This window comes from Oncorhynchus nerka, linkage group LG13, assembly GCF_034236695.1.
Source record: "Oncorhynchus nerka isolate Pitt River linkage group LG13, Oner_Uvic_2.0, whole genome shotgun sequence".
Taxonomy (NCBI): domain Eukaryota; kingdom Metazoa; phylum Chordata; class Actinopteri; order Salmoniformes; family Salmonidae; genus Oncorhynchus; species Oncorhynchus nerka.
Genome location: NC_088408.1, coordinates 79,099,961 through 79,114,609, shown reverse-complemented (window position 1 = coordinate 79,114,609; position 14,649 = coordinate 79,099,961). Strand labels below are relative to the sequence as shown.

Sequence of the window (14,649 nt, the reverse complement as noted above, 5' to 3'; positions counted from 1 at the left end):
GTAATAGAAGTAATAGAACTGGTAGGATTCTAAACAATAATAGAGCGGGTAGGATTCTAAACAATAATAGAGCTGGTAGGATTCTAAACAGTAATCGAGCAGGTAGGATTCTAAACAATAATAGAGCGGGTAGGATTCTAAACAATAATAGAGCTGGTAGGATTCTAAACAGTAATCGAGCGGGTAGGATTCTAAACAATAATAGAGCGGGTAGGATTCTAAACAATAATAGAGCGGGTAGGATTCTAAACAATAATAGAGCTGGTAGGATTCTAAACAGTAATAGAAGTAATAGAACTGGTAGGATTCTAAACAATAATAGAGCGGGTAGGATTCTAAACAGTAATCGAGCAGGTAGGATTCTAAACAATAATAGAGCTGGTAGGATTCTAAACAGTAATAGAAATAATAGAACTGGTAGGATTCTAAACAATAATAGAGCTGGTAGGATTCTAAACAATAATATAAATAATATAACTGGTAGGATTCTAAACAATAATATAAATAATATAACTGGTAGGATTCTAAACAATAATATAAATAATATAACTGGTAGGATTCTAAACAGTAATAGAGCTGGTAGGATTCTAAACAGTAATAGAAATAATAGAACTGGTAGGATTCTAAACAATAATAGAGCTGGTAGGATTCTAAACAGTAATAGAAATAATAGATCTGGTATGATTCTAAACAGTAATAGAGCTGGTATGATTCTAAACAGTAATAGAGCTGCTATGATTCTAAACAATAATAGAAATAATATAACTGGTAGGATTCTAAACAGTAATAGAGCTGGTAGGATTCTAAACAATAATAGAAATAATATAACTGGTAGGATTCTAAACAATAATAGAGCTGGTAGGATTCTAAACAGTAATAGAGCTGGTAGGATTCTAAACAGTAATAGAAGTAATAGAACTGGTAGGATTCTAAACAATAATAGAGCGGGTAGGATTCTAAACAATAATAGAGCTGGTAGGATTCTAAACAGTAATCGAGCAGGTAGGATTCTAAACAATAATAGAGCGGGTAGGATTCTAAACAATAATAGAGCTGGTAGGATTCTAAACAATAATAGAGCGGGTAGGATTCTAAACAATAATAGAGCTGGTAGGATTCTAAACAGTAATAGAAGTAATAGAACTGGTAGGATTCTAAACAATAATAGAGCGGGTAGGATTCTAAACAGTAATCGAGCAGGTAGGATTCTAAACAATAATAGAGCTGGTAGGATTCTAAACAGTAATAGAAATAATAGAACTGGTAGGATTCTAAACAATAATAGAGCTGGTAGGATTCTAAACAATAATATAAATAATATAACTGGTAGGATTCTAAACAGTAATAGAGCTGGTAGGATTCTAAACAGTAATAGAAATAATAGAACTGGTAGGATTCTAAACAATAATAGAGCTGGTAGGATTCTAAACAGTAATAGAAATAATAGATCTGGTATGATTCTAAACAGTAATAGAGCTGGTATGATTCTAAACAGTAATAGAGCTGCTATGATTCTAAACAATAATAGAAATAATATAACTGGTAGGATTCTAAACAGTAATAGAGCTGGTAGGATTCTAAACAATAATAGAGTTGGTAGGATTCTAAACAGTAATAGAAGTAATATAACTGGTAGGATTCTAAACAATAATAGAGCGGGTAGGATTCTAAACAATAATAGAGCTGGTAGGATTCTAAACAATAATAGAGCAGGTAGGATTCTAAACAATAATAGAGCTGGTAGGATTCTAAACAGTAATCGAGCAGGTAGGATTCTAAACAATAATAGAGCTGGTAGGATTCTAAACAGTAATAGAAATAATAGAACTGGTAGGATTCTAAACAATAATAGAGCGGGTAGGATTCTAAACAGTAATCGAGCGGGTAGGATTCTAAGCAATAATAGAAATAATATAACTGGTAGGATTATACCACAGACTGAATGAGTAGACATATTTTCTCATTATCACGGCCATAGAATGGCTCTAAATTGGGAGGTGGGAAGTGCAGCATTAGAAGTCTCAATGGAAAATGGCTTTAGTTTTGGAGTAACACAGGGTTTATCCCAGAACAATCCAAAGGCTCTCTCATTGTAGCTGAGCCCACAGAGAGATTTACAGGTCATGACATTTAACCTGAATAACGTGAGAGCATTAGGAACACCATGTTTCTCCTCACGCTGAGTTCAACCATGTCACCATGAGTGTTTTTCTATTTTTAGCACCTTGCAATGTCACCCCTCTGTATTCTTTCAAGAATTCATTAAAAGAAGTATATTATTTTTGCATCTCGGCCTCCTTGGGTTATTCCTTTTCATGGATTGAGTGCAAGCACCTTTGGAACTCACTGAGTTAACAGAAATATGAGTGGACAAGTACTGTGGCTACAGTGGGTACACGGTGTACTGGGTACACAGTGCAGTAATATACAGTAGCCTATGGAGACCAATCTGTAACATTCCATTTCAAGTGCTCTTTTAGGGAAAAGCAGTGGAAGTTAGCGTAAACTAAGGTGTGATGGTGCAATGCATCTGACTGTTGTGCCTTCAATGTAGCAATGTTTTAATTGTATCTGTCACAACGAAATTATTCAAAAACAACTATTCCTTCCTTTCCTTTCCAGGTTCCCCGGTCAGTGTTGGTGGTGATATGTCTGAGCATGCTGAAGTGGACCTCTCATCCAATGGTCTCACGGAACTGGACTTTGGGACAGATGAGGTGTTTATCATTTCATCTGCGCCCAGTACGAGCAGCAGACTGCTGTTCTCGGCCCATACGGTAAGGAGCGAGGCGAGGTAGGTAACCCTGGCTAGGACCAATCAAGGTGCCCTCCTCTAGGGGGGACACGCAGGCAGTAGCAGAGAACCTCCTCTCGGGGTGACACGCAGGCAATAGCAGAGAACCTCCTCTCGGGGTGACATGCAGGCAGTAGCAGAGAACCTCCTCTAGGAGTGACACGCAGGCAGTAGCAGAGAACCTCCTCTAGGAGTGACACGCAGGCAGTAGCAGAGATTCTCCTCTAGGAGTGACACGCAGGCAGTAGCAGAGAACCTCCTCTCGGGGTGACACGCAGGCAGTAGCAGAGAACCTCCTCTAGGAGTGACACGCAGGCAGTAGTAGAGAACCTCCTCTAGGAGTGACACCCAGGCAGTAGCAGAGAACCTCCTCTAGGAGTGACACGCAGGCAGTAGCAGAGAACCTCCTCTAGGAGTGAAAACCCAGGCAGTAGCAGAGAACCTCCTCTAGGAGTGACACGCAGGCAGTAGCAGAGAACCTCCTCTAGGGGTGACACGCAGGCAGTAGCAGAGAACCTCCTCTCGGGGTGACACGCAGGCAGTAGCAGAGAACCTCCTCTAGGAGTGACACGCAGGCAGTAGCAGAGAACCTCCTCTCGGGGTGACACGCAGGCAGTAGCAGAAAACCTCCTCTAGGAGTGACACGCAGGCAGTAGCAGAAAACCTCCTCTAGGAGTGACGCGCAGGCAGTAGCAGAGAACCTCCTCTAGGAGTGACATGCAGGCAGTAGCAGAGAACCTCCTCTCGGGGTGACACGCAGGCAGTAGCAGAAAACCTCCTCTAGGAGTGACACGCAGGCAGTAGCAGAAAACCTCCTCTAGGAGTGACGCGCAGGCAGTAGCAGAGAACCTCCTCTAGGAGTGACATGCAGGCAGTAGCAGAGAACCTCCTCTAAGGGTAGCATGACACCCAGGCAGTAGCAGAGAACCTCCTCTAGGAGTGACACGCAGGCAGTAGCAGAGAACCTCCTCTAGGAGTGACACCCAGGCAGTAGCAGAGAACCTCCTCTAGGGTGGCATGACACCCAGGCAGAAGCAGAGAACCTCCTCTAGGGATGGCATGACACCCAGGCAGTAGCAGAGAACCTGCAAGGGGTGGCATGACACCCAGGGAGTAGCAGAGAACCTCCTCTAGGGGTGACATGACATCCAGGCAGTAGCAGAGAACCTCCTCTAGCAGTGACACGCAGGTAGTAGCAGAGAACCTCCTCTAGGAGTGACACGCAGGCAGTAGCAGAGAACCTCCTCTCGGGGTGACACGCAGGCAGTAGCAGAGAACCTCCACTAGGAGTGACACGCAGGCAGTAGCAGAGAACCTCCTCTAGGAGTGACACGCAGGCAGTAGCAGAGAACCTCCTCTAGGAGTGACACGCAGGCAGTAGCAGAGAACCTCCACTAGGAGTGACACGCAGGCAGTAGCAGAGAACCTCCTCTAGGAGTGACATGCAGGCAGTAGCAGAGAACCTCCTCTAGGAGTGACACCCAGGCAGTAGCAGAGAACCTCCTCTAAGGGTGGCATGACACCCAGGCAGTAGCAGAGAACCTCCTCTAGGAGTGGCACGCAGGCAGTAGCAGAGAACCTCCTCTAGGAGTGACACCCAGGCAGTAGCAGAGAACCTCCTCTAGGGTGGCATGACACCCAGGCAGAAGCAGAGAACCTCCTCTAGGGGTGGCATGACACCCAGGCAGTAGCAGAGAACCTCCTCTAGGGGTGACATGACATCCAGTCGAGGTATCAAACGGAGCGACAGGAGATTGAGGGTAGGAGAGGGTATGACCCAGCATTTTTACTTACGCTCTATTGGAATAAGAGTTGGCATAAGGCAGACCTGGCAGATATTAGAGAGCTGGTGAGCTTTCCTGCAGCCTAGCCTAATGGATACATTATCTGGGGAGCCAGCTTCAGGTGTGTGTGTGTGTGTGTGTGTGTGTGTGTGTGTGTGTGTGTGTGTGTGTGTGTGTGCATGGTCTGTGTTTGTAAATGTTCAGACTTTTAATGGGAATATATAAAAACATCCTTTTCAAGTCATTACTTCAGAGTCATAAGTTATTGTTCTAATATCACTTAGTTTGTCAGGCAACAATCTTAGCCTGTGTGTGTGCATGATGAGGGGGGGTCTCGTCTAGACTAAGCGAGCTGTTAGTGATTCTTAGTAAGGATTATTTCTATTTCTGAAAGGAGCAACCCCTTAAACCTCTATCCCCCCAAGCTGACTGAGGGAGGATTTGTGACTGATGGGCCCTTCACCTCTGACCTGCCATTTATATCAATGAGACACCTACCGTAAAGACTCTCCGAGGCGGTTTTGCGAACACAGATTAAGCCTAGCCATGGACACGGAGTTTCTCCATTGAGCTTACTTTTGGGTCCAGGGTGGCAGGTAGCCTAGTGGTTAGAGTGTTGGTCCAGTAACCAAAAGGTTTCTGGATTGAATCCCCGAGCTGACAAGGTATAAATCTGTCCTTCTGCCCCTGAACAAGACAGTTAACCCACTGTTCCCCGGTAGGCCAACATTGTACAATTTGAGGAACAGTTTGAGAACGAGAGGAACTACAAGGTAAGAAAAATACTTCAATATGAGGAACAAGTTAGTGTTAAGAAATATTGTTAACTGTTAAGTATATAAAAAAATCTGTGTTTGGAAAACTGTCCTTCAGAGTAGGAGAGCAGATCTTGGATAAGGTCCCACCCCCTGTCCATATAATTGTATTAATTATGATCTTAAAGACAACACTGATCCTATATCAGCACTCCTACTCTGAGAATCTTTGTGGGTATGGTTCTTGGGATCATAGAGGTAGGAATTGCTGACTGTACCCACTATCAGGCAGCACTTGGTTGTTGTTTTGGATTATACATGCCTGATTCAATGGTTTGCTTGTTGCCCTTTTTAGGTCAACTGTGATTTGAGGTGCAGGTCAGTGCTTGAATATAATGCAACCTCTGATTCTATGCAGCTATTTTTATCCAGCTATCTCTAGCCAATGTCTCATTTACGCTCCGATGCAACTGGTGGTGAAAATTCCATTGACTGAGTGCTCAAGTCAATCGAATATGCATTGTATTCACACAGTGGCTCATTTTCCTATAGTCAAATAAAATTATAAAATAATCACATGTAAGTGCTTCCAGTTTTCAGAATAAGACGTTTTCTGCGATGGCAGCAGTTTGTAAAAAAAAAAGCACTGTGTAACATTGCTACAGCGGGTTCACTGGGTTTAAGCATTTAACCTCTTTCAGATGCTTTTCCATTGAAGAACTCTGTTTGTTTACTACTCCCCATGAACACAGACACTGCATGGTGGGTTTGATTGAATTATATTTGATTTGTGTTTTTGTGTCTCCCTCCTATCAACAGCGGGAGAGGTTTCTGAGGCACAGTGACACCGGCCCAGGCCCTGTCAGTGACTGGCCCTCTCCAGACCCAGCTGCCTCGCCCACAGAGACCCGTGCTGCCCAGGATGGCAGTGCCAGCTGTGCCCGACCCCGGCCGCGGGCCTGGAGCGTCCGCACCTTCCAGGACTTCCTCCCTCCACTGCCCCAGTTACACAAGAAGTGGTGCAGTTGGAACTCCACCAGTCCCTTCACTAAGCTGGTGGACAGCGTTAGTAGCTTGGTCATTCAGCAGTGCTGTTGAATAATAGTCACACCTTCATAAACTGTATATCTTTACATTTTTGTTATTTAGCAGACGCTTTTACCTGGAGTGAGTTACAGTCATGTAATGTATGTTTCTGTGGATTTCAAAATAATTTTTCAAGACTCGGCTCAGATTGAAAAAACAACAACAATGAATGTCATGTTGCACTGCAGAAAGATATGTGCTGACTAGATGTTGTTCCCCCCCAGGCCCCGTCAGGCTTTGTGTCAGAATGCCGTGGGGATGACAGCAGGAAAGTGTTCTCCGACCCCCAGTTGGAGGCCCAGGATGACAGTAACGCCTCCGACTCCTCCATGAGTAACGCCTCGTATCCCCTCACCCTGCCCGCCCAGAGGCAGCGCCGCCTAAACTCCACTAGCAACATGCGGCGCTCCCGCTTCACCGGGCCCTGCTTCGGCCTGCTCTCTGGGTCCAGTCCCTCAGACAGCACCAAGGCCCCCGGGGGCTCCCTCCTCCAGGCCTCCCCGTCCCAACCCAGTAACAGTACCTCTGGGCAGGGGCAGCTGGAAGAGGTGCAGGGTGGGAAGCGCCGTGATTTCCCAGCAGAGAGCGACCACGTCAGTGTCCCGGTGTTTGCCATCTGTGAAGAGGAGGACCGGCAGCCCTTGATCCTGGCTGAGCACTTGGGGCATTCCTCCATGCTGAATGGACTGAGTCGGGGGGTGTACGAGGCAAAGGGGCCCGCCGGCGGAAGCCTCAACCCTGGCCCCCAGAGCGCAGCCAATGGCCCCCTCCTCCAGAGGGGAAGGTCAGAGTGGAGGCCATGGGGGAGTCAGGCCTCAGGAGGGGCCAGTCCTTACCCTCTCCCTCACCCCTCTGGCTCACACACAGCCACCAATACTAACGAGTCCGCCTTCGTGCACAGCACAGCCAATCAGATCCAGATGCCTTCCCTCAGCCAATTAACAGTGCCATGCAGTGTGACAGGCAATGTGACCAGTGACAGCCCAGCATCCAGTCCATGTGACAGGAGAGCGGACAGACAAAGTATGCACTCTTGGGTTGGCCCAGCAAAGCAATAATAAACCATTTTTAGTGCCACCTTTGTAAAATGCAAAAACTAACATTTTGATTACTGAAATCAACTTTTATATGGCATTTCTACATTCTTGAAGTCAATTGCTTTATGGTGACAAACTGGATGTTTTCATACACACTATAGATATTTTTATAAAGTTAAAGGCCCAATGCAGACTTTTTAAAATCTCAATATCAAATACTTTCTGGGTAAAATTAAGTACCTTACTGTTACAGTTGTCCAATAAAATGTTAAAACATATACAGAAATAGCTTTTTAGCAAAAAAATATTTCTCAAACAAGAATTTTGTTAAGATTGTCTGGGATTGGTCTAAGTGAGGGGCCTAATGGGGGGGATATGGGTTGTCCACATTTGGTGCCTTTTGATTTCGCCTCTAATTTTAACATTGTCTTAAAGAGTACGTACAGTTGAAGTCGGAATTTTACATACACCATACACCTTAGCCAAATACATTTAAACTCAGTTTTTCACAATTCCTGACATTTAATCCTAGTGAAAATGCCCTGTTTTAGGTCAGTTATGATCACCACTTCATTTTAAGAATGTGAAATATCAGAGTAATAGTAGAGAGAATGATATAGTTCAGCTTTTATTTATTTTATCACATTCCCAGTGGGTCAGAAGTTTACATACAATCAATTAGTATTTGGTAGCATTGTCTTTAAATCGTTTAACTTGGGTCAAACGTTTTGGGTAGCCTTCCACAACCTTCCCACAATAAGTTGGGTGAATTTTGGCCCATTCCTCCTGACAGAGCTGGTGTAACTGAGTCAGGTTTGTAGGCCTCCTTGCTCACATATGTTTTTTCAGTTCTGGCCACACATTTTCGATAGGATTGAGGTCAGGGCTTTGTGATGGCCACTCCAATAACCTTGACTTTGTTGTCCTTAAGCCATTTTGCCACATCTTTGGAAGTATGCTTGGGGTCATTGTCCATTTGGAAGACCCATTTGTGACCAAGCTTTAACTCCCTGACTGATGTCTTGAGATGTTGCTTCAATATATCCACATAATTTTCCATCCTCATGAAGCCATCTATTTTGTGAAGTGCACCAGTCCCTGCATTAAAGCACCGCCACAACATGATGTTGCCACCCCTGTGCTTCATGGTTGGGATGGTGTTCTTCGGCTTGCAAGCATCCCCCTTTTTCCTCCAAAAATAAAGATGGTCAATATGGCCAAAAAGTTATATTTTTGTTTCATCAGAGCAGAGGACATTTCTCCAAAAAGTACGATCTTTGTCCCCATGTGCAGTTCCAAACCGTAGTCTGGCTTTTTTATGGTGGTTTTGGAGCAGTGGCTTCTTCCTTGCTGAGCGGCCTTTCAGGTTATGTCGATCTAGGACTCATTTTACTGTGGATCTAGATACTTTTGTACCTGTTTCCTCCAGCATCTTCACAAGGTCCTTTGCTGTTGTTCTGGGATTGATTTGCACTTTTCTCTCCAAAGTATGTTCATCTCTAGGAGACAGAACGCGTTTCCTTCCTGAGCGTTATGATGGCTGTGTGGTCCCATGGTGTTTATACTTGCGTACTATTGTTTGTACAGATGAACGTGGTACCTTCAGGCGTTTGGAAATTGCTCCCAAGGATGAACCAGACTTGTGGAGGTCTACATTTTTTTTTTCTAAGGTCTTGGCTGATTTATTTTTATTTTCCCATGATGTCAAGCAAAGAGGCACTGAGTTTGAAGGTTGGCCTTGAAATACATCCACAGGCACACCTCCAATTGACTCAAATGATGTCAATTAGCCTATCAGAAGCTTCTAAAGCCATGACATTTTCTGGAATTTCCCAAGCTGTTTAAAGGCACAGTCAACTTAGTGTATGTAAACTTCTGACCCACTGGAATTATGATACAGTGAATAAGTGAAATAATCTGTCTATAAACAATTGTTGGAAAAATGTATTGTGTAATGCACAAAGTAGATGTCTTAACCAACCTGCCAAAACTATAGTTTGTTAACAAGAAGTTTGTGGAGTGGTTGAAAAACTAGTTTGAATTAGTCCAACCTAAGTGTATGTAAACTTCCCACTTCAACTGTATATTAAAACGAGATGTCCGTTCACCTAACAGGGTTGACCTTCAAATGAGGGACATTTTTCTTCAAATTAATCACAAATCACGTTAAATAAATAATAATATTCAGAAATTACTTTGTCGAAGCAACAAAATAACTAGTGCTTCACAATGATGGAGAACCCTTTGAGAAAGTTTGGGTTTAAGTGGGTAAAATCTCCCTGAAAGTCACAGAGGGCTCACAGAGAACGCACGAGGGACAAGTCCTTATTAGTATAAAATAATCTGATTTATTGAATTCTCCATGTGGTCAAGATTAAAGGGCACTTCACTGAATATAAACAGGCATTAACATTAACATTCTATTCAATATTTGTGAACAATTTCTACTTAAAATATCAAAGGGATGCAAAAGGCACTCATTTTGTGGAATGAAAATGAGCTGTTATTAGCAAAGCGTTTTGGAACTTTGTTATTGGTCTATTTACCTACACCGCCTGGTGATGTCACCAGGTAAGCCAAAATACCACCCATGCAAACCTGCTGATTTAGAAGGTCCTGTATAAATTGTATTTTCAACCAGCAACTATCAGGAAATAATGCTGAAAAAAATGTTTGCGCTTTTACAGTGTTCGTGCTAGATTCAATCAGATTGACATCCGTTTTGCATTATTTTGGCGGAATCTGAGGTGGAACTGCGAGCTGTCAAATCAAGCGACTCATTGCGTTACCTTTTCGCAGACATTGGATGCAACGGAACCACGCCCAACTATAATCCGACAAACGTGCAGCCACGTTACAAATTCAAACTCTCGAATTGGCTGCTGGGCATAAATCCCCCCCATCCAAATGAACATGAAACCAAGCATTAGCCTCACATCAATGGTTTGACATTTGAGAGTCATTATTTCCACCATGGACAGAGCTGACACTTTCTAACGCCGTAGGGATACTAAGGAAGGGAGTGGTTTGTGACACATAGGAGCAGCTGCTCACTAATGTCAGCTAATACCGCAGTTACACATCCAACACCGCCAAAACATCTGCTATGCGGATGTCGGCCAACGCTAAAATCCTCATAGATTGAATCCAGGCCTTATTTTTATCAGCTGTTGTACAATATGATACAAAACACAGGAAAAACAGAATGTTGACTGCAATGGGCCTTTAAAACATCATCAATATTTGCTGTTTACCACACAAAGACATTTTCAGCTTCTGTATAATTAAAAAACGTGAGAAAATTGAATATGGACGGAAACATTGTTTTTATTTCCCAAGCCCAGTTCATTTCCCAACTCCTGTGAGCACTTTTCTACCAGTTAAAGGCTCAGCGCAGTCAATTGTTTTTCTGGTGTTTTGTTTCATATTGTACAACAGTTGATGAAATTTACACTGATCGACAACAACAACAAAATCACACTGTTACAGAGTTATTCCTAATTTTATTCAACTAGGCAAGTCAGTTAAGAACAAAAACATCTGACCCCAGCCAAACCCTGACGACACTGGGCCCATTATGTGCCGCCCCATGGGACTCCCAAACACGTCCGTTTGTGATACAGCCTGGAATCGAACCAGGGTCTGTAGCGATGCCTGAGATGCAGTGCCTTAGACCGCTGTGCCACTCGGGAGCTAATAGCTGCTTGTTGAAAAAACTATCTGGACAGGACTTTCCTAATCAGCAGGTTTGCATGGGCGGGAGTTGCGGCTTTCCATTGTGACATCCCTTGACATATTTTGGTTAAAAGACCAATAACGGAGTTTCAAACCTCTCTGCCAATAACAGCTAGTTTTCAGTTTTCCCCTCCCCACGCAAACTACTCCCATACAGTCCTAGCTAAATTCTTGCTTGAGAATACATTTTTTGCTAAAAAGCTTTGTTTTTGCCCATTTCAATGGAATCTATTACAGTAAGTTACTTAATTGTTACTCAGGAATTATTTGATTGAGATAACAGCTGCACTGGGAATTTAATTCATTTGATTCTTTAAAAAAAATTAAATGATAAAAATCTTAAACATAAGCACTTCCAACGCAATAGCGCCCCCTTGCTTGTGTGTATGTTTACCTTTTGTCCAACAACCTTAACCTTGGCGCAGTGGATGATAGTAGTTCCACAGAGCTCCATGGAGATGGTTTATGCTTACACTACTACTCTATGCCCTCCAGTGTTAAACTGATGTAGCTCACATGCAGTATATTAACGTCAAAGCTGCAACAATGTATCCAAATGTTTTCCTAAGGCTGATATTGAATTCTAAAAGGGAATTGATCATTGTAAAAAGAAAAATGACAAATGCAGTAACTAACCTTTCAATAGAAGTAAGCATATATGACTAGCTATAGAAAAACATAGCAACAGAAAATAAATAGGGTTGGTGGGAATTTGTGCAAAGAACTTTTAATAAAGGTTTACATAAATTGCTGCTTCAGTTTTTGATCATTTGATGTCCATTGAAAGTGGTCAGTAGCAAGTCATGCATCTTAAACACAATGAGGGAACACATTTAGCAAAACGTTATTAGTGCACTAGAACAGACATGTTAGAGCCATATACATAATACGTATTTTAGCATTGCTAATACCGGGGGCACAAAAAGCTCACAAAGGCATTCAACTAGGAATCACAACTCCAGTCCTTAAGAATCACAGTCCCATTGGTTTTCAGTTATACATTACATTTACATTACATTTAAGTCATTTAGCAGACGCTCTTATCCAGAGCGACCTGGCTATATATTGATAAATCAATACCACTTTATTAAGTAGATTAACTAATTGATCAGAGTGCAGTGCATACACCTGGTTGAACTCCCAGCTTTAAATTGGTCGCCGATTGACAAAGGCAAAAAAAAAAAAAAAACAGCAGCCGCTTTCAACCGAGGACCAGTTGTGTTCCCCTGCATTAAAACGTAACAGCGCTACTCTAAATGCCGTCCAGTCAGTCCCCCACTTACTAGAATCCACAAAACACAAAAGTACAGACCGGATTGTTCAGAACGTCTCGGGAGCTCTGATGAGGTAGAATTCAACTTGCCCCGGCAAGGCCTTTATAGTGACTGGCCATACTGTTAGTACAGAGCATCTTGGTCCAGACTTTCTCACAGAGTAAATATTTTCCCTAGAATACAGCGTTTCCCTCTAAGAATGCAAAGCACCCTCCAAAGCCTCCTTAACACCCATTCCTGATCGGTGGCTTGCACTGTTGTTGGCTTAGGGTGCCCAGATCCTCCTGTTATAATTAAGGTTCAGCGCTGCTGTAGGGAGGGATAGGCTGGCTGGCTGGGTTGTGCTGAGCTATTGCCTGAGCCTCTGAGGAATGCCACAGTGTGAACCCACAACAGGGAAACCGCGACTTTGGGCTCTATTAAATCCGTAGCGCTGAAGATCCGATTGACAATTAAAGGCAATGGTCTCACGGTCACGGAGACTGCATTCACTGTACACGCTGCATATGTCAGCTCAATTGGAAGTGATCTTTACGTGGATCTACCACAATATGGATTGAATCCAGCCCGTAAGATCCCAAATAAAGACACGAGCTCTGGCAGAAAGCGTGCCCATATTTGCCCCCCTTTATACCAGCCCAGAAGAGTCGGTCTGAGCGTGTGAATATTGCCACTAAACAGTCCCAATGAGGGTATATTGCGACATAGGTAGAGTTTCAGCTCCAATCCTGAGTTCCACACACATTGATTGCACAAGGATATTTCTAAATGGATGTTTTAATATCCATTGAAGTTACAGGACAGAGTTGAACCTGCACCATTTCTGCAGTGCTTATTACAGTTCATCTTGGTGCCAGGATTCAAACAAACGCAGATAAAGTACCAGTGTGCTCAGATGCACTTTTAAAGGTCATTTCTGCTTGAGCCGACATCCGTGGCCTTACGTGATCTCCATGAACGTTTGGGAAGTTGCCTTCAAAAGTCTATAGCTGTGAACAGGTCGTTAATCTGTGTTTGTTTGAATCCCAACCTAATTGTAATCTTGGTTAAGTCTTCAAATTAGTGATTCATACATTCAATGTGTGCGAGCTGAATTATATAAATAAAAAACCTCAAAGATAGACTTGCTTGTAAACACTAACAGTTCGAGCAAACTACTTTTTCCTCTTAAATCATTGTCAATTTAATGTCACAATTTACTAAATTAAAGAGGGATGATTTAAAATGACGAATGACAAAGTGAATAATCTCATTGCATTTCTGTCAAAGTATATTTTTTTACTGCAACAGAATCTAATGACTTGCATACAAAACGTATTTTCTGTACTCTACTTCACTACTAACAACTTAGTTATCTTTTTCCTACTTTTCAATATATAAGGCCTCATGAATAACATTAGTATATCAGGCCATTCTATCTAGACTAAAGGTCTGCAGACATTGGGCCGATTTGACTTCCATAATGACTTGTCAGTAATTTACAGAGAATGTGACCGATGTCTCTAAACAGTAAGAGACAAGTGTCTACTGTTGTGGTTCTACACAACATTATGGACACCTGGTTGTTGATAGTAGTCTTCTAATAAGACAAAACACGGAAGTAAGACACAGCCAGTTGTCTCGGGTTGATCTATAAAAGTGACACACCTGTATCTCTGAGTACTGTGTAACTGCAACACTGAATTAGACAGGCAGCACAATTCAGATATTTTGTCCATTTATTGGCAAATGGGGATGATCTGATTAGTCAAAAAGACAAATGAGTGAAAAAATATCAGAATTGGGCTGCATGTGTGAATGCAACCGAATGGTCTCATAATATAATCCTGGAGTTTTTAGATCACCCTCGCAGTTCTTCTACAGCAACGTGTCTGGCAGCGCGAGACTTTTACACCTCTAGTCTCTTTTCTAAGAGCAATAGAGCCCACTTTCAGTCTCCATTGTTAGAAATGACAAAATGTTGTTTTCTTCAAATCTAACTTGGTACGGGTACTTTCACTGCCAGATAAAAATGCCTGACCAAACAGCAATGTGTTATTTCCTCAGTTATTATGGGAAATTGCACCAATTAAAGTTTAACTGATGAGGTTTGACCATACCATGGTATTTGATAAACAAAACTATTATAAGATCTATCCAACATGCTCCAAGGTAACACTTCCTATATATTGAAAACATGTCCTT

General features: G+C 42.6%; 1 protein-coding gene across 1 annotated transcript in view; it reads left to right on the top strand.

Annotated features, from left to right (window-relative positions):
- Positions 1–12,428, top strand: part of LOC115140595 (uncharacterized) — a 31,360-nt gene extending 18,932 nt beyond the window's left edge. Inside the window, exons 5-7 of the mRNA XM_029678943.2 lie at positions 2,623–2,777; positions 6,153–6,398; positions 6,644–12,428. Of these exons, the coding sequence (XP_029534803.1) occupies positions 2,623–2,777; positions 6,153–6,398; positions 6,644–7,477 (1,235 nt within the window). The 3' untranslated portion in view covers positions 7,478–12,428. The remainder of the gene's footprint in view (positions 1–2,622; positions 2,778–6,152; positions 6,399–6,643) is intronic.
- The last annotated feature ends 2,221 nt before the right edge of the window (positions 12,429–14,649 follow it).